Source organism: Nematolebias whitei, chromosome 5, assembly GCF_014905685.2.
Source record: "Nematolebias whitei isolate Nwh7 chromosome 5, NemWhi1, whole genome shotgun sequence".
NCBI lineage: Eukaryota > Metazoa > Chordata > Actinopteri > Cyprinodontiformes > Rivulidae > Nematolebias > Nematolebias whitei.
In genome coordinates, this window is record NC_056502.1 from 7,591,341 (window position 1) to 7,615,177 (window position 23,837).

Genomic DNA, 23,837 nt, shown 5'->3' on the forward strand with positions numbered 1-23,837 from the left:
GGATGGATGGATGGATGGATGGATGGATGGATGGATGGATGGATGGAGCTACATTACAGATGTTTTCTCCATTCCTGTTTGAAATGAGTGACAGTAGGTTAAGAGTTAAAATGTGATTTTTATTCCCCTCCTTCATCTGAGCTACAGTTTGACTACATTTGCTCCAGCCCTGACACAAATAATTTGTACTCTGAACCAAGAGTACTTTTACTCTGACTTGCTGATTCTTGTTGTGATTATATTTCAATTTATTTATGTTACTATATGTGGAGGGTTTTGCAGGAGCGTACTGATCATATACCACACAATACTTAAGTAATTGACTGAGTCCGAATCAGTCAACAGTTAAATATGGCAGGATTTGTAAAAGCTTTTGCTCAGAAAACCATTTGTTTTCCCCCTCAGGATGTTTTATCGTTTGTCTGCCCTGCTAATATTGCATAAACCTGGCAGAAAATTTAACTATTTTGTTCAAAAGTCTCCACGACAGGGATTTACATAGAAGCTTCTGTGCAGGTTATTGTGAAATCAGCTGAGCATCATGAACTAAAAACACAGAACGCTTCAAGAGATATGCAGGTTTTATTGACCTTATGTGTATGTTGAAGTGAGACTGTTGACTTGTGAATATAAAAAATACATAGTAAAAAAAGTGATGAATATTTACCTTAAACTTAGTGTTTGTTTATAACTGGATGCATCTGAGGTTTTGTTTCTGTGTGAGGTATAGTTGTAGATTGGCATATTTGATGTTTGTTTGAAAGCTAAAATAATGTTTTTTTTCTGGATTAGTAAACTAGATCTATAAACAGCAATGAAAGATAAGAAAATCAGACTTGGCTTTTATGGAGTCAGTAAAACTATGTGCCATTTTTACCACTTAAAAAAAGTTATGTTTGTAAAGAAAGAATGTGAGATGAAAACATTTTCTTCTACATTTTAATCTAAGCCTAGATATATAAACCTCTAATGTGGGGCTCATTAGTGAATCATAGACACAAACCTGTGTCTGCCTACATGAGTTTATGAAGAAGCAGGGTCACTTTGAATAGCTGCAGTTTAATACTCCCCCTGCTGGATCTGTCGTGTTACTGCACGCACCACAACTGGTATCAGACGTGAAAAATACACCTTTCCTACCACAGTTTTTGATTTGCTTGTCAAATCAATATCAAATTATCAAGTAAATTGTTAATCTGGATCATCTGCATTGATAATTTAAATATAACTATCCATGTCTGAGCGAAAATCTTTAATTCAGTTCAGCCAGTTAAAACTAATGCTGTTTGTTTAGCAGGTGTTTTGACGCCTATGTCTTTCTTTACATATGGGTTAAAATAATGTAAAGATTTTAGTTATTAGAAAAATATGTTGAAGTCTGAATCATTTTAAAATAAACTGCATTAGTGGTCTTAAGCAGGTAACACAGTATGAGTGATTTGCAGTGTACAATGTGCAAACTACTAAAAACATACTTTCCAAGAAAAGCATAAATCATGCTGCAGATTTTCTGCTTATGAATGCAAATAGTGTCTGAATTTGTGCAATGAACTGCTTTTTCATCATTTTACTAGGTTAATACAACTTGCAAAATATATATATTTAATTCAGTAATTAAAAAAACATAATTCACTGGAAAATAAACTATTCAAACAAACAAAAATAATAATTAGTTTCTCTCTTGTCACACAGTTTATCTGACAGTATCCCTTTTTTAATTTATTTTACAGAATAATATTAAGCTATTCACTTGTCTTATCAAGGAACAAAGACATGCTGCACAGTTTATCTCACATTTAAATGTATTTGTTCACATGTGTGGTGGGAGGAAGAAAAACTATCATAAACATAAAACTGACTGATGAAAACTAAGAATTTCTTTATCAGGACTATAGCCTGGCTTCAAGTACTTTTAAACGTCAAATGTTTAAATTAATATGCTCTTTACTCAATATACATTGATTTTCCATGTTTCTCTGAGATATACAGTGTAAATCTATGAGTAGTAATATTTGTTTTTAAGGCTGACAATTGGTCCCAACATTCCTATAGCATTATTGAAGTGTATATATATATTGTTATTTTAACAAGCATGAGTGGCGAAGAAAAATACAAAATACTCATTTAAAAAAAAAATCATGAGTTTTACCACTGTGTTATTAAAAGATATGGATTCAGGTTAATCTCTCATGTTTTCATTCCTTTCCAGATCCATCACAATGATTTGGAAATTGATTTATCTCAGTGTTCTTTTTATCGGAGCTCTCTCCTCCTTCTCTCCATCTTCACCTCCTAACATCACGGAGGAGTCTGGACCCTGTCGGATCTACAACTCTGGCCGGTCTGCAGACTGCCATGGAAGACAGCTTGACCGTGTACCTCGAAAACAATTTCCAACCACTCTTGAAACCATTGATCTCTCCTACAACAAGCTTCCTGCCATCCAGGCTACTGACTTCCAGCACCTCGTTCAGCTGCGCGTCCTTCAGCTGCAGTTCAACAACATTTCAAACATCGACAACGATGCCTTTAAAACTAATACACTGCTGGAGCATGTTGACATCTTTAATAACTCACTGCAAGAAATTCCTGCTATACCTTTGGCACCGCTCTTGAATTTAAAAAAACTCTACATGTCCAATAACCTTTATAACTATGCCACTTTGGCAGATAGCTTTTCTCAGTATGTCAATCTCCAGGTTCTGTCTATGGGAGGCCCTCAGGTGATGGGTCTGAAAAAAAAAGATTTCCAACCCCTGAGAAACATCACATTGCAAGCATTTGCGATAAAGTGCTCTTCCGATCTGAGTTACTACGAGTCTGGAAGTTTAGAAGTGATTCAGACGGCACAGATGGGCTTTGATATGGCCATAGATCAATATCCCCGTGCTTTGCATCTCATGCTGCATGATCTGGCCAACAAGAAAATAGCAGTCATTCAGTTTCGCAACCTTTTTGAGTTCATGTACTACATGGGCGAGGAAGACATTTTCCAGGGTTTAAAATACATCACAGTGCATCAGCTTATTTTTCACAGAGGAAAATTTAATGAGAATATCCTAAGAATGGCTTTAATAAACCTACAAGGCACCCCTATTAAAAAATTGAGACTTCAGTACATCGACTTTGCCCGTTCACCAACATTTGTCAATAATGGAGCAGGTTCAAGCATCACAAACCTGACACTGGATAGATTAGATCTTTGGTGAGTATGCTGATAATGTCAGTGTGAAACAGTATTTATTTTCCACAACACTAAAAGGTTCCCTTTCTTGCAGGTATATAAGTAATCCTGATGTGCTGCGGTTTGACTGGCGCTTCACCTGGTTCAACAAAATCAAGATGATTTCGATTCAGTACGTGTATTTCAACAGTGTTCCTTGTGACTCCTGGACCGAGATGGAAGGTGTGGAGTTTCTGGATGTTTCCAACAATCGGCTGAATGATGACGTTCTCTACAACAAACGCTGCGATTACAGGGGCACCATGCCAAATCTGCACACCTTCAACCTGAGCACCAATGACTTGACCAGCTTAACGGACTTGTCGTTGCTAGCAAGGGAGTTCAGGAACCTGCATGTGTTGGATCTTAGCAACAACAAACTGGGATCTGCTAAAGGGAGCGAGGGCTGTGTTTGGGAACAAAATGTCACACAACTCATTGCTCACCACAATCAGTTTGTGAGTGAAGCTGTCCGTTGTCTTCCAACCACAATGCACCATTTGGATCTGTCCTACTGTGATCTAGACCAACTGGACACGGCATACTTTAAAAAAACTACCAACCTGAAATATCTTTTGCTGAGTGGAAATAAAATTAAGTTCATCCCATCCAAATGGGAGAGTCCATCCCTTCAATATCTAGCTTTGGATGGTAACTCTTTTGGTCTGATCAACAAAGCATCCTTTCAAGACATGCCTCAGTTGTCTCAGCTTAGAGCCGGAAACAACCCTTACCATTGCACTTGTGAGCTTCATGCTTTTGTCCAGGACACAATGTCCAAAGGAAAGGTTAACCTCACAGACTGGCCTTGGAACTACAAGTGTTACCACCCTCAGGATTTCCTTAACACACTCATATCAAAATACTTCCCTGGTCAGGTGGCTTGTGACATCAGACTGGTTATCGTTATCAGTGTTGCAACTACTGCCTCTGTGATTTTGATACTTCTACTAATTTGCTATATTTTTGACCTCCCATGGTACACTAAGGCCACTTATCAGATTATCAGGGCAAAATATAGAGCCCACAAGGAAAAAGCTGCCGGAGATTTGGGGACTTTTGCTTATCATGCCTTTATATCATATAGCCACTCAGATGCTGACTGGGTGAGAGACGAACTCTTGCCTTGTTTGGAGAACAACAGGAACCCCTATCGACTGTGTATTCATGAGCGAGACTTCATGCCAGGGAAATGGATCATTGATAACATCATTGAGAACATTGAAAGCAGTCGTAAGGTACAAAAATGTATTTTTGGCATAGAAACATCATTTATTGGTACAAGTCTTAAAGCCAGAAGTCACATACATTATTTAAATGTACATTTCTTTCTTTCTTGAGATTAAGTTTGTTATTTCTTGAAATAGAATGTTAGCAATAGGACTTTAGAGGCTCATATGTTTGTTGTAGTTGAACAACTTTTTGACGTACCATCTTAGTGTTGGTAAAAATTGAACGTTGTTGTTTAAATGTTTGTCAAGAGTATTTAGTAATAATTATTCATATTAGCGGTAAATGGTAAATGGACTGTACTTATATAGCGCTTTCCTATCTTATCAAGATACTCTATGAGTTTTACAACACAATCTGTGTCCTCATTTATCCATTCATACAGCTCTCTACTAGATCGGCACAAAGATTAATCAGTGCTTTATCACAATCATACACCAATGGGACACACATCGGAGGCAATGAGGGGTTCAGCATCTTGCTCAGGGACAGTTCAGCCTGTGGTAACAGGCTAAATTGTGAAGCTGCTATAAGGTTTAATGCCATTTCTTATCTTTTTTTCTAGGTAATTTTTGTCCTCTCCCGGCACTTTGTTAACAGCGAATGGTGCAACTACGAGCTGTACTTTGCTCAGCAGAGAGCGATGGGAAAGACCTTCAGTGATGTCATCCTAGTGGTGAAGGAGCCCATTGATCCAAGCTCATTGCCCAGCAAATACTGCAAGCTGAAGAAGATGTTGAGCACGAAGACATACCTAGAGTGGCCTCAGCAGGCTAACCAACAGCCTTTTTTCTGGGCACAGCTAAGAAGTGTTCTGGGTAAACCGACAATGAGCCAAGAAAGAACCCACAGTATTAGGAGCAGGAATTCATCTCTGGGGATTTCTGTGATTAGGCCCCCAGTAGAGGAAAATGTGGTGGAAGTGGACATACCAGGTGAAAACAAAAATGAAAACTATGTTGAGATGATAGGAATTGAACTATAAAACCTGCATTTGACACAAATGTTAATCAACTACCCACTTTTCAATGGGACGTCAAAAGCTCGCTATAAATTACCCTTCGGTGGTTGGTGATATTCTCAGCGGGAGAAAAAACAAACGTCATATATTTTTTCTGATAACACAATTTTCTTAGCCCATGCTGTTCTGTCATATCAGACATGCACAAAACTGAAGGACTAGGTTCAGTTTTCCCACAGATTGTCTCAGAGCTGGTTACTGAAAGAAACATTTTAAGGGTATTTAGAGGTTTATGTTGTGAATCGTTAAGTTTTGTATGTTGATTGATTACATGAAGTTTTACTGCATGTACTGTTTGGTGCACGTTGGGCATAAATAATACATGTGTTGGATTTTTTAAATGTGAAAATTAGGGTTTTACAAACTCTGAGGGTTGGAGGGGTTCTCCAGATTTACTCACACAGCCCCAAAACATACATGTTAGGTTAACTGGTAATTCTAAATTGTCACTAGATGTAAGTGGGAGCATGAATGGCTGTATTATTTATTTCTATGTAGGGCTGTAATGGATTCATGACCTATCTCACCCAATGACCACTCAAGATAGACACGTATATTTCCTAAACCCGGCAAGGAGGAAATGTAAAGAAAGTAAATGGGTTAACTTGTGGCATTTTACATCAGACGCAGTGTTGCTCATGAATAAAAGCCACTGCTCCTGGTTTGGTAGTTGTTTTACCTTCCATTTGAAAGGCTTCCTGAGCTGGAAGTGCCTGACAAAGAGCTTCAGGCAGATACTCCGTTGTAATGAAATGCACACGTTCAGAGCGGTTGAAGATACACGACTACTCATTTGCATTCAAGAGTTCTCGGTGATGTTAATCCCAATACCAGCTGAAAAACTAAAACATCTTACAATTGTTGTAGAAATGTTCCCTTAAACAAGAGGACACGCGAAAGTTTTGTCTGGGATATTTATTTAGGCTGTACAGCTGAGATATCGCACTGCGAAACAAGAGTCAGCAGAGTGAGTCTGCTTCGTCAAAAGGCAAGCTGTTATTTATAATATGGATACTTTTCCAACAAGTTTGGCAGAACCTTAGAACAAAAGGTGTTTTCTACCGAAAGAGGAGAAAAACCTTGAGGGTGAAGGGCGAGAATACTTCTTAAGTTGTTTTTCTTTACAGAAAACCAAGTTGCATAAAGCTATATTGCTCAGTGAACATTCCTTTGTATACCACAGCAAAAGAAAACAAGTGTCTGAAGATTCTCAACTTAACATCAGTAAAACATCATTGTGAATATGAGTAAATAAACTTATTATCAAATGAGCAAAGCGATATGTATCTTTAATTTATTTTCCCCCCATACCACATAATACAGATGAAACAAATCCCTTTTCAAAACCATATCTTGTCACTGTGGAGGGTCATAAAATGTCATGATCTAAAGATGTTTGACCACTAGAGGCAGCAGATCTACTGAAAAACTTGACATCACAGCATTGCAAGAAATAAAACTGCTAATGCCTTGAAATACGTTAAATATTGCAGCACAACCGTAGTACAAATGTTGATAGACGTCATGCATCGTATAGACCTTTTTATCCTTGGAGATGAAAAAAATGAAACTTTTTTTGGGTTGTATTTTTTATTATACAATAAGATGCTTTTATTGGCATAGTAAAAGTACAAGGGTTGTGTGGTAACTACCAAACAAACAGCAGCAGCACAAATTAATCAACTAAAATAAATAATAACAACAACAGGCAATCATAATACACACTCATTCACAAATGCATTATTTTATATAAATAATCAAACATTATTGTTTACTTTAACTGTGTATAGTTTTATTTTTATTTTTTTTATTTGAGGTATTTTGTCAACAGGAGCTGTTTCAGGGTCTCAGTAATTTTTGGCTGAAATGAGCACAGACTTGAATTGTGATTTTTGACTTTTTTCTTTGAATATGTGTGAATATGTGCCCTGGATGTTTTAAACTCACCGTTGATCCTGGCTTTATTTGTGCATCTTTGTCACTGTTTGAGAATCATATTAACTATTTCCCATCAAAAAGTGTGAAAAGAAGAAAAAACAGGATGGTATTAAACAGAGCACACATGTGAGGAGTATAATAATCATGTAAAGTTTAATGGCATGGAGCGAAAACTATTAACTTAAAGTGCTGAATGTATTTTGTATTAAACATAAAGATGCATTTGCTTTTTCATACAAGCAACTTAAACACAGGCATATATTAAAAATGCAGTATGTGCCTTTTTGATTTTTTTGATTTTATTTTATTTTGTTTTATAAATGCTGGTCATTGTATACCACAGTATTGTTGTAATATTTTTCAAATAATTAAAATATTATTATGAATGTGTAACAGCTGTGTGTAAATTGTTTTAAACTTTATGGGTTAATAATCAGGATGATTATCAATAAAAAAAATGATAACAAAAAAATACTCTAAAAAATAAATTTTTGCTTGAAACCAAGTTTACAAAACAAATTGAGCTGAGACGATTTGAGGGTTTCCCTAATTAAATGAACATTAACCAATTTAACATTACATTCAGAGAGTATCAGGAACAAATTGTTAAACTTCTGATGATCTAATGTCAACAGAAAATACTTAATTGTGTTGAAAAAAATGTATAGAGAATAGCATTTTGTAAGAAATGTTAAAAACACGTATCAAACAATGACATATAAGTGCACCAGTCAGGTAATTGGCAGTTCCTCCTCAGGTTTTAAAATTGTTTCAGAAACGTTCAAGTGATCATGACTTCATACACCATGTCAGTAGATATTTATTTAAGAATAAGTCCAAATAAAAGAGCAGTGTCTGGTGTCTTGATAAGAGTAAAAAACACCCAGGTGTGCTTGCAGTAATTCCTTTTATGAAAAAGTAAACTGAAAGAGAGCACCTTTCTTTTGCCAGAGCCATAAAGGCATATTTGCATGAAGAAGATTAGTTTTTGCAAATTATCTCAGGAGCGGTAATGTCTTTACAATACTGTTCTTAAAGATATAAGGTCTTTTTTAAATTTTGTTTTCCATGTTAAATTGTAAACCAACTGTGTGCGTACATTTATAAAGCCCACAGTAAATGACAGATAGAAAAATAAATGCAAATTACCTTTTTTATTTATGCATATATTCTGACACAATTAAAACATTAAAAGTGAGAGAAAATGTGTTTTCCAGTATTTATTTTAGTATTCAATATCACTTTGTCTTTGTAATGCACAGAAGTGTGTACTAATCTTTATCAATTATCAAAAAACTCCATTTTTTATTTGTGTAGATTGTTTTAGTTTCACTAACAAATTATGAATATTAGGAAAATGTTATGATTCGATTATTTAAAGCATATTTTTATGTATAAGTCTTCTGTATCTACTTAAGGTAAGACTTTTTGCTGTCATTTAAAGTGCAACATGTTCCATATTCAAACACTAATTATTGTTATAATAGTAATCATCATCATCATCATTTTATTTAAAAAGCGCCTTTCAGGACACCCAAGAACACTTTACAGCAAGAAATATATCAGAAAGATTGTGTAAAAGCAAACAATAAGCACAGTACAAAAATTAACAGAAATAAATTGAAATATAAAATACATAAATACATTATTAGTCATATTTAGTACAGGAGGTTTCCGCATCTCTTTATTAGGAGATGAAATGCAGTGAGTTTGTCTGCTTGTTCTTAAACTGCCCTACATGGCCTGCAGCTCACTTGTGCAGCAGCTGTCGTTGCTCGTGCTCTGTGGGAGGCGCCCACCTGATCCAGGTTTGTTCACTCACCTGTGGCAACCCATAAAACTGATGAGAGCAGAGCTAGCCAGAGCCAATTCTACCTGCACCTGTCACTGTCACTGTCCAGGTGAGTTCCTGCTGAGTTTCTTGCCTTTTTTAAAAAAAATATTTTTTGTATGTCTTTTCAATATTTTCATCTGGAGTTTGTAACATTTTTGGAAAATTTACACTGAAGACTTAAAACAGGTGATTGGATCACTAGCTTTTCCATTGCTGTTTTAAAGGTTTTAATTGGGTTTCTGAATGCACCACTTGATGATTAGGTGGATCTATTGCAAACGACTAAGGAAATCTGCAAAATTTAAAAACTTAAGTTGTATTTTGTGTGTCCAAACTGTTTTTTGAACACTCTTCAGCTGTGAATTATTAATCTGAATATTTTAAATCATACAACAGTTTTTAAATGATGTAAAATGACCTGTTTGAAATCAGTCCTGTATATTAAGGGCATCAGGTTGATTATGTAACATGACAAAAGCACAATTTAAACCAGCTTTATGTGCAAGCTGCCATCTGGGGGGGGGGAGTCTGGCCTTTTGTCCTCCACACAGGTGGGGGTTAAATGACTCTGCACCCCTGCATCTGCTTCTCAGGTATCAGAATGAAGGACAGATGTAAAGTTATACATTTAAAGTGATTCATCTCATTCATGACTCTCCTTTTTGTTTTTTATTTAAAGAAAAGCAAAAAGTTAAACTTTTTTTTTTTTTTTTATTCTTCTTGACTTAAAGAAAATATTTGCACCTCAGTGACGGTGCACATTTCATATACGCACTTTCCTTGTTTAATTTTGTGATGGCAATCCTACTGTTCCTAAGTTTTTCTTCAAGTGTTTGATACTTGTGTATTTTTGGCACTTTAAATTTTTTTTTTCTAATATATCCATGTACACATCATGCATAAAATCAAGATCTATTGACTTTGGTCATAAAAATAATTAAATTGGAGCTTAATTGATGTTTCTGATAAATTATATTGGACTGTTTGTGCAAATGTTGCCAACATAATCATTTGGTGTCGTCTCTAGTGTCCTAAATCAACCCCCCCCCCCCCCCCCATCTTTTTTCTTAAACGTATTAAAGAATAAAAACCGCGGCATTTATGAACTCATTTTCACCACGTTGGCTTTTTCCACATTTTAGAACTGCTTAAACCTATTCGATCATAAAATCAACTTCAAGCACTTCCTTGCTCTCATCTTTTCATAGAAGTTCATGGTTGTAATTCAGTCTAACAAAAATTTTAGTTTTGTGTCAAACCCTATGTATTTTTCCTGTTTCCTCACAGGACTACAAAATGTGTTCTCAGTTGCAAAGAGCTATGGAGGACATGATCAAGGTTTTCTACTGCTATTCGGGAAAAGAAGGCAACAAGTACAAGCTGAACAAGAGCGAGCTGAAGAATATGTTTAAAGAAGAACTCGCCGATTTCCTGAATGTGAGTTGACTTGCAGGATTGAAGAGTTTTTATGAAATGCGTGTCAATCACTTGTTCAGAAGACTCCAACAAGATGCAGAGTGTTACCAAATCTGGAAATGGGTTTTCCAGTCAAAAAGACCTGATGGGAATGTGTTGTCTGGGAACAAAGTTTCTCAAGTGACTGTATACTGATAAGCTAAATAACTTGGCAAAGTCGGCTTATGATTGATGTGCACAGATGTGCTTGTCTTGCGTAACGAGGGAGTATAATGAAAGTCTGAGGACGTCCAAGTGGGGGGTTCTTCATTCAGGTTTTTTTTTTTTTCCTTAAACAGGTTGGAGTAATCTGTTTTTTTAAAATGGAGAACCATTCAAATGTTCCCCACTCTTGTATTTTGGATGCATGTTTAACAGTCAAAATGTCTAACCCCACTGAATTATTTTTAAGTTTACTCATTGCACTGTAAATTCATGCTGTATCTCCACACACGCCTGCTACATTTATATGCTGCATCTCATGATTCCACACTTGCAGAAATAAAAATCTGAGTGTTTTGGGGAAAAAAAAAATGTTGAGTAATCATCTCACTTATTTTATTTTTTTTTTTAATTTAGGACACTAATGATACCGCTGTGGTTGAGAAGATCATGCAGGACCTGGACGAAAACAAAGATGGTGAAGTGGACTTCCAGGAGTTCGTTGTTCTTGTAGCTGCACTGACTGTTGCTTGCAATGAGTTCTTTGTGGACCTTATTAAGAAGGAAAAAAGAACCACAAAATAAAATGAGGCCATTAAAAATGTGTGTGGGGGAGAAATGATGAAACGAAAGTCTCTACATAATTTTAAATACAGGTCCATAAGAGAAGTCATTCCAGAAATTGTAACAGTAATTTATAATGCAAAATAAATCATTACAACTCAATTTTGTCCCGATAAGTCTTTTGGTTTTAGGAAATTTTGACCTTTAACGTCGATCTGCTTCATAATGTACTTTCTACACGTCCGTGACGTCCCCCAGCACTTTAATTTGATGATTTTATTTTGGTGCGAAGTATAGCTGTGAGGCCTAGGCCTTTTAGATTTTTCTACCTGGATTATTGAGCATGCATCAGGATATAGCTGTGAGGATTTATTTATTTCAACCTTTTCTTTATACATGCTAGTCTCACTGAGCCAGAACATGTAAAGTACAGATGACGGTAAACTATAACAAACTACAGTACAAATGAAGTTTAAAGTGTATAAAACAATAAATCAAGGTCACCATAAAACCAGGTGAAATAACAAACATCTCTGCCTTTTATTTATTTTTTTAGATCTAGAGATCTAGTAGAATGATGTATGAATGGGTACATGAGGGCACAGATTGTAGTGGAAAGTGCAGTTTTCATTTTGACATCAGCAAATGCTTAAAACCCTTAAAGAAATCAAGGTGGACAACTTCAGTTCCTGTTGCAGGAGCAAAGTAAGAAAAGGCCCCCCCCCCCAAGTTCAGTCTGCACTGAAGCTAAGTTATTGTTGGACAAAGTATTGTTTCAATTTGGACTGGACGGCACGGTGGTGCAGTCTGTAGAGCTGTCTCCTCTCAGTGAGGAGGTCTCCGGATCAAATACCAGCCAAGGAACTTTCTGGGAGGAGTTTGTTCTCTCCATGCACACGTGAGTTTTCTAAGGGTACTCCACAGTTTCTTCCCACAGACCAAAAGCATGCATGTTAGGCCGATAACCGAATTGTCCCTAGGTGCAAATGGTTTGTGTCCCTGTGATGAACTGGCTACCTGTCCAGGGTGTCCCCCACCTCTAACACAATGACTGCCAGATATGGGCACCAGTAACTCTCTGGAAGAAGCAGGTAAAGATGATGGATGAATTTTAGGACCAACCTCTTTCACAACCCATATTTCATCTTACAAGCAAATTGGCTGTTTTTCTTGGTCTTGGCACATTCATTTGGCTAGGGAAGGACATGAATTATGCACAGATTTTTATTTATTCAAATGCACCTTCCTGATGGATCAGCAAATGAAGATCCGTTATTGAGACAATCAGCATCTTCTGGAGCACATGAGTAAACATTCTATCAGAAAAGCTTAGCCAAAAATAGACAGTGTGACACTCAACGCATGGATCAGTTCAGTCCTGAATCCATGGACCCAGTCTGCACAAATCCCTTCCCCTGAAAACTGGTACCCCTCAAGATCAAACCTGTTCCAAAACCATTTCATGTCGAGCAGTCTGAGTTCTTCGTGTCATCTAAAAATGGACGTGTCATTAAAAATCTAAAAACCTTTATTAAAACTCTGAAAGCATTATGGGGTGGGGGGGGGGTGCATCTCAATAACTGCAATTTATTTAAACATTTTTGCATCTTTATAAGTACAAGCAGTCTTTATACAACAGCTGGCTGTCAGTTTGGATAACACCAGGGCTTTGTGATGGACATGCAACCAGTGCAGAACACACCTCATCTCTCACACTGACCACTGAAGACGGGCACTGGGTCCACTCTGATCCGGAAAGGATAAAGCAGGTAAAGCAAAATGCTTTATAGATGAGTAAATTATCACAGGTAAATTGGGGAGTGGTGGACCAGAGGTTGGAGATGGCGAGTCTGTGCTCGGAAGGTCGCCTGTTTGACTCTCCCATCTGACAGCATTATAATGTGTGTGGGAAAGGTGAAGCACCTCCACCCTAATTTGCGTCACTCTGGGCCCTTGAGCAAGTCTCTTAACCCCCACCTTCTGCTCCCCTGGGCACCCTAGATGGCAGCTCGCCGCTCCACACAGAGGGCTGTGGTAGCTCGGTGTCTGGCTGTGTCAGGAAGGGCAGCTGGCATAAAAACATTTGCCGAGCCTTCGTCAGAGTTAGTTCACTGTGGTGGGAATTAAGGAAAAATGACTTCAATTCAAATTCAAATTCAAAAATACTTTATTAATCCCAAAGAGAAATTATTTGTTGTTGTAACTCGTTATCCTCATTTCATTAAGAGATGTTATAGAGACTGATGGCTGTAGACCAGAAGGATCTCTTGTAAAGGTCCATCCCACAGTGGATCTTAAGAAACTGGCTGCAGATGCCGTCCGATCCGTCCACCCAGACTCGGCTGGCCTCTAGGTTCTCCCGGGTTGTAGGACCGCCCGAATGCCGGGCAGAACTCCTCCCAGAGCGATGGTCACTCCTCCCAGCAGTCTGCCGAGCTCCGTCTCTCTGCGGACAGCCAACTGTAGGTACCGAGGGACAATCCTGTCCTTCCGCTGTCATGAGCCGTATTTCCTGCTAGTTCCAGGATCTCAGTGGTCAGGCACTCGAGCAAAGCTGGCAGGTAGATGAGAATGCATCCACAGAACATCCTTTTCAACCCATCTGAGATTTGGGGCTGTAGTTGAGATATTATTTGAGCCATTGAGATGTTAATCAGCTGCTGTTGGTTGTAGAAAATGGCCTTGTTGCCATGGTTACGCATAACAAATGTCCAAAACTAAAAAAGTTTCAGTAAAAATCCTTCCAACTGCACAGCATCTGATACCAGAGGAAATAATCATCCAAAAAAAAGTGATTTACATCCAGAAAAAGAGGAATTAATGTTTCCAAAAGCAAAATCTCAGAATAAAAGTAACAGAGCTGCTCCAACATGCAGCCACCTTGAGCGGCGCAATTCTGGAATGATGCCTTGATTCCTATGGAAAATATATATATATAAAAAAAAAACTAAAAAAGTTATTATTTTTGAGCCTACTTACATTTTAAGAGCAGATAATTTTCAAAAAGTATCCAGTCATAACATTTAGGGGCGGAGCTTGGGGTTTAATTCTGCCTCTAGTAGGAAGTGCTTGTTCGCTCGCAGGTGGAAACCAATAAAAGTGATGAGACCAGAGCCCAGCAGAACCCACTTCTACATTCACCTTTAAGCAACGCCGTCCAGGTGAGTTCCTGCTGGGGACTTTTTTTTGTCAGACTTTTTTTTTTTTGTGTGCTTTTTAAATTTAATCATTTTTATAATATGTTTGTATGTGTGCATCACAAACTGAAGTCTTTAACTTTTTTTTTCTTCAGATGTTCACACTAAACTGAAATGGTGCATTTAATTAACATCAGCTTTGCTTTGGACACTCAAATGTTCCTACTGGTTCCCTGGAAGTACCGGGCAGAAGCGATTTAAATAACCAAAACACAAATAATTGGGGAATTGGCAGAAGTAGAGAAGTGAAGTTGCACTTGTGCTTCCAAACATCAGGCATTGTTTTCTGTCTCCTGAATTAAAACAGAATATTACTCTTCCCCTTTCAGTGGTGCTGCAAATGAATGTTTCTAACCACTTTTTTCATTTTCCTCACCCAATATCTAAATGTGTGGCTGCAGATGTTTGTGTCTGTTCCCAAATTAAACTAACTACAAAATGAGGGTAGTAGGAGGTTGTATATTTAGGTTTCCCCATCCATTTCTGATTCTTATGTCATCTCTGCAGCAGGTAAGACACTATCTACAAAGTTAATTTAGCTTCTCCTTTTTGTTTTTAGCTGTAACAGAGTCCATAAAACTCCCGAAGACATCCCTCCCAATCAATGAAAACCCTCCCAACAATAAAACTGCTGCTTTTAAAATCCACATTGTTGAAACTGCATTGATGATGTCGTCCTGCTTTTTCAGTCGCAGGTCTGAAATGTGCTCTCCTCTGCAAAACGCCGTTGAGGACATGATCAAGATTTTCTACAGCTATTCAGCAAAAGAAGGTGACAAATATAAACTGAACAAGAAGGAGCTGAAGGATCTGTTGGAGAAAGAGCTCCCTGCTTTCTTCAACGTAAGTGAGTTTTTATTATCAAACTGGTGTGAGTTGGACTTTGAAAAAGTGAGAACTGGCTCTCTTGATATTAGATGTACATTTCTTGGTCAAATGTTTAAACTCGCTGAAAGACTTTGGCTCTTTGAGGGTGAGGTTCTGCCTCAAGTGGAGGAGTTCAAGTATCTCTGGTTTTGTTCACGAGTGAGAGAAGAATGGAGCGTGAGATTGACAGGATTGGTGCAGTATTGTGGACTCTGTGCCGGTCTGTTGTGGTGAAGAGGTAGCTGAGCTGAAAGGCAAAGCTCTGTTTACTCGTTTGTTTACATTCCTACCCTCACCGATGGTCAGGAGTTCTGGGTAGTGACCAAAAGAATGAGATCACGGATACAGGTGGACGAAATGAGTTTCCTCCACAGGGTAGCTGGACTCATTTTCGAGATGGGGTGAGAAGTCCAGCTATCTGGGAGAGACTGAGTAGACTCATCAAAAGGAGCCAATTGAGGTTGTTCAGGTATCTGGTAAGGATGATTCCTGGACACATCCCTAGGGAGGTGCTTTGGGCATGTCTGACTGGGAGGAGACCCTGGGGAAGTCTCAGGACATGTTGGAGAGACTCTCTTGGTTGGTCTGGGAACTCCTTGGGGTCCCCCCAGAGGAGCTAAAAGAGGTGGCTGTGGTGAGAGATGTCTGGACCTCCCTGCTCAAGCTGCTGCCCCCACGACCGGAACGGGAACGGTCTTCCACGGAACGAAACCGTGGAACTCGGAACGAGAACGGTCTTTCAATCTTGGGATTTTATCAACTGATGTCAGTGTTTTGTTAAACTTGTGTTCTGGCACTGTGTGCTGTTTAAGCTACAGAATACTTTAAATATCTTGTGATATGAAGCCGTTTTTGACCTCTAAAAGATTTTAAACAATTAAGTTCAATGCAAAAATCAATGCAGATATATCCCTAATTTTTAGTATTTTTACATCGTTTCATAATGCAGCTTGATTTTTAATTTAACTTTTTATTTTATATGCATTTTATGGCTGTTTGTTGTGTACTTTTTTTTTTTTTAAATCTGTGGTGTGTCTAAAACATGTTGCTCAATGAGACTAACCTGTATAAATAAAGCTTGAATGAAAACAATATTCCTGATTTAATTTTTTTAAGTGTGATGTTCTGTGAAAATGACACATTGGCACGCTTTGTTTCCACACTTGCAGATTAAAATTTTGTGGTGACTGAAGTCTCAACACTTCTGTTTCAGGGCACCAATGATTCCTCTCTGGTTGAGAAGCTTCTGTTGGACCTGGATGACAACAAGGATGGTGAAGTGGACTTTGAGGAGTTTGTCAATCTAGTTGCTGCTCTGGCTGTCGCTTCCAATGAATTTTTTGTAGATTACGTTAAAGAGGAAGACCTGAAAAAAGCTGAGGATCATAAGGAATGTGGAGGTGGCCACAAAAGAGACTGAAATAAAACTACATCAAAACTGCAGTAAAGGCATCATATTGGGATAAAGTGCTTTGTAATGTTGCAAAGATGATTTATTTTCCTTAAGTCCATATTAATAAAAAAATGTTTTTGATTTTGAACGAATTTATTTGGCTATGATTTACATCTTGCACATATTTATCCCATTAATCCAGTTTTGAGTTAAATAAATTTTAGCTGTGAGCGCCATCTAGTGTTCAAACGGTAAATAACATGCTCCTGATGTAATCAGTCTTTTAGGTTACTCTTTATATTTTACATGAATAATCTCAAATCGGACACGATCAGTTAAAAATAAATATAATCCTTTGATATAATCTGAGGAAAAACATCTGACATAATCCTCCAATGATATGTCAAGATTTCAAATCTTGTTAGTGCAAAAAACTGTTTCATTTAAAACAATTTAAAGCAAATATAGACATAGATTTAAAAATGTTTTTCAAACCGTACTTGACATCAGTTTCTGTATCCGTCCTGTAGTGCTGACGTGGCTAGAAGTGTCCAGATACTTCAAGATGGAAAACATGTCTGTTCTGAATTTTATAATGGTCTTATTGGAGTCGTAATTTCTTTAATTTCAAAAATGCAAAGGGGTCTTGTAGTGATCAAAAACCCTCAAACATTTTTAAATGGTTTCTAATTTTATAATTTGTGTAAATGTGACTTTGAATTAGTGTGCTTTTATGATTGCTGTTGATAAACCGTGTAAAGCTTAAATATTTTTTGGTATATACTAAAATTTTAGTTGGATGGAAAAATAAAGGTGCACGCATGAGCTTCCTCTGGTTACTCCGGTGTGCATAAATGTCCAATGCAGATGTGGCAACCCCAAGAAAATCCTTCACTCAACAAGAGGAAACAGGATATTTCCGGACTTTCATATTTGAAATTATTTTTATACACAAACTGACAACTCCTGCATTTTTCACATTGCTTACAATAAATATTTGTGAAGTTCTCTCCTTATCTGAAGCGGCTTCATTAAAGGCCTACAGTATGAAACTGGCATGCCTTTTTCTTTCAGAGCTTAGAAACTTCATAAGAATTTTTAAAGCATTCCTCAGCGAGAGAAAAATATCTGTCCTCAATCTAAGTTTACTTGTTGCTCCAGATGTTAGAAAAGTCGAGCAGAAGTTGAAGTAGCTTAATTTACTTTTGATGGAAAAACAAACAAAAAAATCACTAAATTCTTCATATTTAGATCAAAATAATGAAGCATCCATCAACCATCTTTTACCCGCTTCTTCCTTTTTGGGTGGCGGTGGTCACTGCTGTCCATGTTCTGCTATCAATGTGGGAGACGGGGGACACCCTGGACAAGTCTCCGTCCATCACAGGGACACGTAAAGACTATCATTCACTAGAGACCATTTAGAGTTGCCAATCAGCCTAACATGCATGTTTTTAATTTGCAGGAGGAAACCGGAGTACCCGGAGAAAACCCACGCATTCATTCAACCTTTATTTAGACAGGTTAATCCCATTGGGCCTCGAGGACTCATTTGCAAGAGAGACCTGATTTCTTATCAAAGAATAACAATGGATAACAGCAACATTAGTTATAAAAAGGCATACAAATGTATTTATTTTATTTTTACAAATTAAAATAAGATAATGCTATAAGGCAAATGTAGAAAACTAAAAACAGGAACCAGGAGTCCAACAGATTCTTGGTCATTTGGGGAGGTCGGGGTTGTGCACGGAGGGAGCATGCAGGCTCCAACCAGGGGGGTCCCGGGCCGGGATTTGAGCTTGCGACCTTCTCGCTGGGTGGCAACAGCTCAACAAACTGCGCCACCGTGCTGCCCCCAGCATCAAACCCGCAGTTTATTATAAATCATGTTCTGTAGATGTTAGGACGTATTGACCAGCAGATGGAGACAAAGACTTCCTGGTGACTGCTGAACAAGATCAAACTTATTTTTCTAACACAATTCTATTTCTCCGTGTATTTTATTTTATTTTTTACACACACAAAAAAAAAATACAATTTGAGTTCATAAATCAGGATATTTCCATGTCATGTTTGTTTCATCTTACGCAGGATTTTTAGATTTACAAATTGTATCAATGAAAGACAATTCAAAATTTACCTCCACGGATCTCACCTAATCATAGTTTTGAACTTTAATCTCTGTTACATATTTCTCTTTATTTTGTATATTTTGGTTTGATAATCTGTTTAAACCTTTCTCAACATTAACTTTATTTACTTAATGAAAATAGTTTTTTTGTTTTTTTCAGATGTTATGTAAGTTTTTCAAAAGTGGTTATGTGAATTGCAGAAACCTGTTTTTATATTTAATGGATTTTGTCCAGCACAAGTTTTAAAGTTCACTTCCTGTTTGTTTCACGCGTCAGTTTACTGCACGGACATCATGTGCAGTTAGTCGAACGTGATTTGTGCCGCATGCTGGTTCACTGATGTTTACAAGTTAGGTTTGTGCACTATTTTATTAGTAATGATTATCAATAAGAAATTCAGCATCCTGAGTTCATGTTTGGAGGGTCACTCGAGGGAAAGTACACGTGTAAATGTGTTTACTCAGCCATCATAGAGTCATAAAGTCATTTTTTAAGGAGCTAATATCAAGCACGGGACTTGATTTGATGATTTTAAATATGAACACGCTCCTAAAGAGCAAGTTTGTAAAAGTTACTCTGTGTTGTGTGTTTTGCAGGTTTAAATGTACTCCACTGTGCACCATCAGATCTGTAGGTGCAACAACCAGTCTTTTTATCAACACTATTGTGATAATTCAAACTTTTATCCCATTAGGTCTTCTAGATATGTGCATTATATTAGATGTTAAATAATATTATATAATTATTATTATTATTATTGTTATTATTGTTATTTTTGATCGCTTGTTCGAAACAGCACAAGGTGACTGATCCTGGAGAGTGGAGGGAGCACTATTGTCCACCAACAGGTGCAATGGCAGAGCCAGTGGGTGACCAGTGGTGGCCTTGCCCACCAAAGATTAACCTTCCACCTCCCCAATAGTCACCCCAATAATTTGAGGATACTTTACTTTTAAGCAATATAAAAACTAGAAAGCATTGTTTCCTCCAATGATAGTGGTTGTCGGTACACACACACACACACACATTATTTGGCAGTAGCCATTGTGGATTTTGACATATCAATACAGATTTCAAAAGAAACCTTTCTTACACATAGAGCCACACACCAATTTGCACTCACGTGTACGGACAGACAGTATTTCCAATCCCCACTCTGGACTTGTTTTTTTTCATTCAACCTTTATTTAGACAAGTAAATCCCATTGAGCCTCGAGGACTCATTTACAACAGAGACCTGATTTCATTAAAGATCGATGACAACAGCGACAACAATAAACAGTTATAAAAAGTCATACGATTTTTTTTATTTTATTTTTTTTTTTTTTTACAAATAGGATGGCCAAATTAAAAAAAAGAAAAGTAACATTAAAACAGCTAGATTCTAAGGAGAATGTAGAAAACTAAAAACAGGAACATGTCTGCATTGGTCCCAGCCAGGACTCCCAACAGATTCTTAAAGCCACTTAGAGAGGTCAAGGTCGAGAGCTTCAAATGTTTTTGTAAGATATTCCAAGTTAATGATGTCCAGTTAACCAGTGACTACAGGGTGCAGTGGTGGGTACGATAATCACAGCCAGTTATGAATCTTAGTGCGCCATGATAGACAGCATCCAACATCCAACACGACTTGGGCCTGTCCAGGGTGTCCCCCCGCCTTTTGCACAGTGACGGCTGGATATGGGCACCAGTGACCCCCATGACTCAAGATGGAAGAAGCTGGTACCAGATAATGGATGGATGGATGGATGGATGGATGGATGGGTTAGCAGTATCACTCAAAGTACGTGTTATGGATGACACACAGCTACTCACAATCCCCGCTCTTTGCTTCGAGACGGGGGACAGGAAATGTAAAAATTTTAGAAGTAACTCATATGTTTGATGTGTACTTTGGTTGCTCTCTAATAAAACCAACAGCAAAGATTTACTGTTTAAAAGCAAAGAATTATGAAATTATATTTTGTAATTTATACATGGAGACTAGTATAGGGACCATGGGGAATGGTGGCTCAGAGGTTAGAGAAGGTGGGCCTGTGATAGGAAGATCGCCGGTTCATGCCCCGGTACTGACAACATAAACAAAATGTGGGTGGGGTAGGTGAAGCGCCCACACCTGCCCCTACCCTCATTCGTCCCACTCTGGGCCCTTGAGCAAGGCCCTTAACCACCACCATCTGCTCCTCCGGGTGTCCTAGATAGCAGCTCTCTGCTCCACACAGGCTGTGGTAGCTCGGTGGTCTGTGGTTGTGTCAGGAAGGACATCCAGCGTAAAAATAACTGCCAAGTCTTCGTGCGACTTAGTTCACTGTGGCGACCCCTAACGCAGGGCACAGCCGAAAGAAGAAGAAAAGACTACTATAGGGACCATAAACCTTTCTAATTGAAAAATGTCATTCATCCATCCGTCCATTATCTTTTAGCCACTTCTTCCTTTTCGTGTCGAGGGGGTCACTGGTGCCCATGTCCAGCAGTCATTGTGCAAGAGGCGGGGGACACCCTGGACAGGTTGCGAGTCCATTGCAGGGACACATGGAGACAAACGAGACAAACAACCAGTTACCAATCGGCCTAACATGCATGTTTTTGATCTGTGGAAGGAAACGGGAGTAACAGAAGAAAACCCACTCATGCACGGAGAGAACGTGCAAACTCCACTCAGAAAGGTTCGGATTTGACCCAGCGACCTTCTCGCAGAGCGGCAGCAGCTCTACCAGCTGCTCCACCGTGCCGCCCAGCAATAAAACATTTGTGTACAAATAGATTTGAACATTGGAATTCATTAGTTTGCTTAAAGGTTTGCATGAAGCGATGTGGAGGAGCAGCGCTGATCTTGTTACTCATTAACAGACGGACTGGGTCATCTTGTCTTACCTTGCTGCTTTTATTTGAAGCCAAACCTCCTTCGGTGGGTTTTACAGCTTCAGACTCTCTTTTGTGATAAAACAGTGTAACTAAAAGCAGGTTTGTGAACTTTGGAAAGTAAACAAGCTAAAAAAAAAATCCAAATTTAGTTCATTAACTGCTTTAGAAAGAAACAACAGGTGATTCCTGCAGCAGTACAAAAACCTGCTAAAGTAATTTTTTTATAATTAAAAGAAATGTTTATGCATCGGGTGTTCATGTAAGGCAAAATAACTCCTGCAACATTTACTATTCAACGTAAGTGTTATGATTCATCACAATATTGTTGATTCTTTTAACTTTATTGGTTATTATTTTTTATTATGTTTCTAGTTAAATATTGAACCTGATATGAAAAACAATCATCTGATCTATAAAATGTCATAAGTCCTTAGAATTAAGGGCAAAATAAATAAATAAATAAATAAATAAAAGCCTGAACCTTTTCACACAAACTGTGATTAGGAAGAAAAATGACTTGTGTGAATCATTTTTCAATAAACAAAGGTAGAAACTCTGACGCCCGGGCTCTGCTCCTCGTTATCAGACGATACTTAAACTTTACTGCTTCGAGTGAAAGAGGGTTTTCAGAGCATCCCTGCTGTTTGCACAGTTTCTCCAGTGAAAGACGGACTTGAACAAGCAGCGATAGGGCTCGAGTCAATGTTTACCTCTCACCTCTCCTTATCGAGCTGGAAGTTTGCCCTCCACCCAGGCAGATAGCCCCTCTTTAGTGTTTTCCTCTTTTCATTGCATGTCCAGTTGTTGAGCAACAGGGTGACCACAACACTGACAAAGTGAAAATTATGAGCTTTAAAATCTAAAAGTGGAGATATTACATTTAGGTCAGCAGGCGGGGGCCAATCTAAAAGGCTTCACATACAAACCTGACTGTTGGAAGCTATTAATCTTTTTTCTTTTGTCAATCCTGAATGTTACTGATATTGACAGTGTGCTTCTTATCTTTCTTATGGACTCCCGTCGGGAACTCCTCCCTCACTTGTTTCCCAATCTAAAGAATTCACCTCCAAACACTTCAAACGTCATATTAAGTTTGTGTTGGTTTAATAATGAGGACGTTGTTCTCAATATGTTGGAAATAGGCGATATTAAGACAAACGTGTTCAGGATTTGTTTAATGACAAAGAATCCAATGAAATAGATTTGTAAGCTCAATCGTCCAGGTAACAACAGAAAAGGTTAAATCTTGTCATCTGGACCAGTTTCTTTAAGGGAGAAACATCTCGTCTCCCATCCGGAGGACTTCCTCAGTCTACAGCCTGCCAACCAGCTCTGTCCCATAGGTAATCTTCATTGCTGTTTTTCTCACTTAAAGAAACTGGTCCAGATGACATGATTTAACCTTTGTTGTTGTGAATCCAGTGAAATGTTTCTAAGAAATTATTAATTAATTATAATTAGTCATTTTTTAAACATGGACACTGTAGGAAGTCATTCAAAAATAAAATTGGATTTGTTTATTTCCACACAAAAAAAATTTCTACATAACTGAATTATTTTAGTTTTTATGACGATCATGTTTGATAATTAAACTAACATTTGTAACAAACTCAATTTCATAAAAACGTGTAGAAAATTCCATCAGTTATGATTTAATCTCGTCTGGACTTTTTACCATAAAATGACACCTGTGTTATATCAACCACAAGATAATAACAATGAACATTTTACAGTTAAAAAATAATGAACTGCTCATTTTAGAGTGATGTAAAATTGTATTCTGTTCTTTGCTGTAAATAATCATTTAGAAAGTATCTGAGGAGCTTTTGACAAAGTTACAGCTAAATTTAAGATGGCATTAATAACGACAGAGAATTTAGATGTTCGCATAAAGCAAAACGTAAATGAATATCACAGTAAATCTTGTTCAAGCTGTTAAATGATGTGAGACCT

At 37.8% G+C, this 23,837-nt stretch overlaps 2 protein-coding genes across 3 annotated transcripts; both read left to right on the top strand.

Moving 5' to 3' along the window:
- Positions 1–2,219: 2,219 nt before the first annotated feature.
- tlr18 (toll-like receptor 18) lies at positions 2,220–11,589 on the top strand. The gene is made up of 5 exons (XM_037676555.1): positions 2,220–3,205; positions 3,279–4,461; positions 5,019–5,411; positions 10,534–10,683; positions 11,281–11,589. Exons 1-5 carry the CDS (start codon positions 2,220–2,222, stop codon positions 11,446–11,448), a joined length of 2,880 nt encoding a protein of 959 aa, XP_037532483.1. The 3' UTR covers positions 11,449–11,589.
- Positions 11,590–14,506: 2,917 nt separating this feature from the next.
- Positions 14,507–16,969, top strand: LOC119409853 (protein S100-A1-like). 2 transcript variants are annotated; one of them, XM_037676758.1, is made up of 3 exons: positions 14,507–14,588; positions 15,314–15,467; positions 16,705–16,964. In XM_037676758.1, exons 2-3 carry the CDS (start codon positions 15,327–15,329, stop codon positions 16,909–16,911), a joined length of 348 nt encoding a protein of 115 aa, XP_037532686.1. In that variant the 5' UTR covers positions 14,507–14,588; positions 15,314–15,326; the 3' UTR covers positions 16,912–16,964. The 2 variants fall into 2 exon arrangements, with proteins under 2 accessions (XP_037532686.1, XP_037532685.1); XM_037676757.1 differs by lacking the exon at positions 14,507–14,588 and having other exon boundaries at positions 15,291–15,467; positions 16,705–16,969.
- The last annotated feature ends 6,868 nt before the right edge of the window (positions 16,970–23,837 follow it).

Coding starts and splice junctions, on each gene's coding strand:
- tlr18 (XM_037676555.1), top strand. CDS start 2,220: ATGATTTGGAAATTGATTTATCTCAGTGTTCTTTTTATCGGAGCTCTC. Junction 4,462..5,018: donor ACATTGAAAGCAGTCGTAAG/GTACAAAAATGT, acceptor CTTTTTTTCTAG/GTAATTTTTGTCCTCTCCCG. Junction 5,412..10,533: donor AAAACAAAAATGAAAACTAT/GTTGAGATGATA, acceptor GTTTCCTCACAG/GACTACAAAATGTGTTCTCA.
- LOC119409853 (XM_037676757.1), top strand. CDS start 15,291: ATGATGTCGTCCTGCTTTTTCAGTCGCAGGTCTGAAATGTGCTCTCCT. Junction 15,468..16,704: donor AGCTCCCTGCTTTCTTCAAC/GTAAGTGAGTTT, acceptor CTTCTGTTTCAG/GGCACCAATGATTCCTCTCT.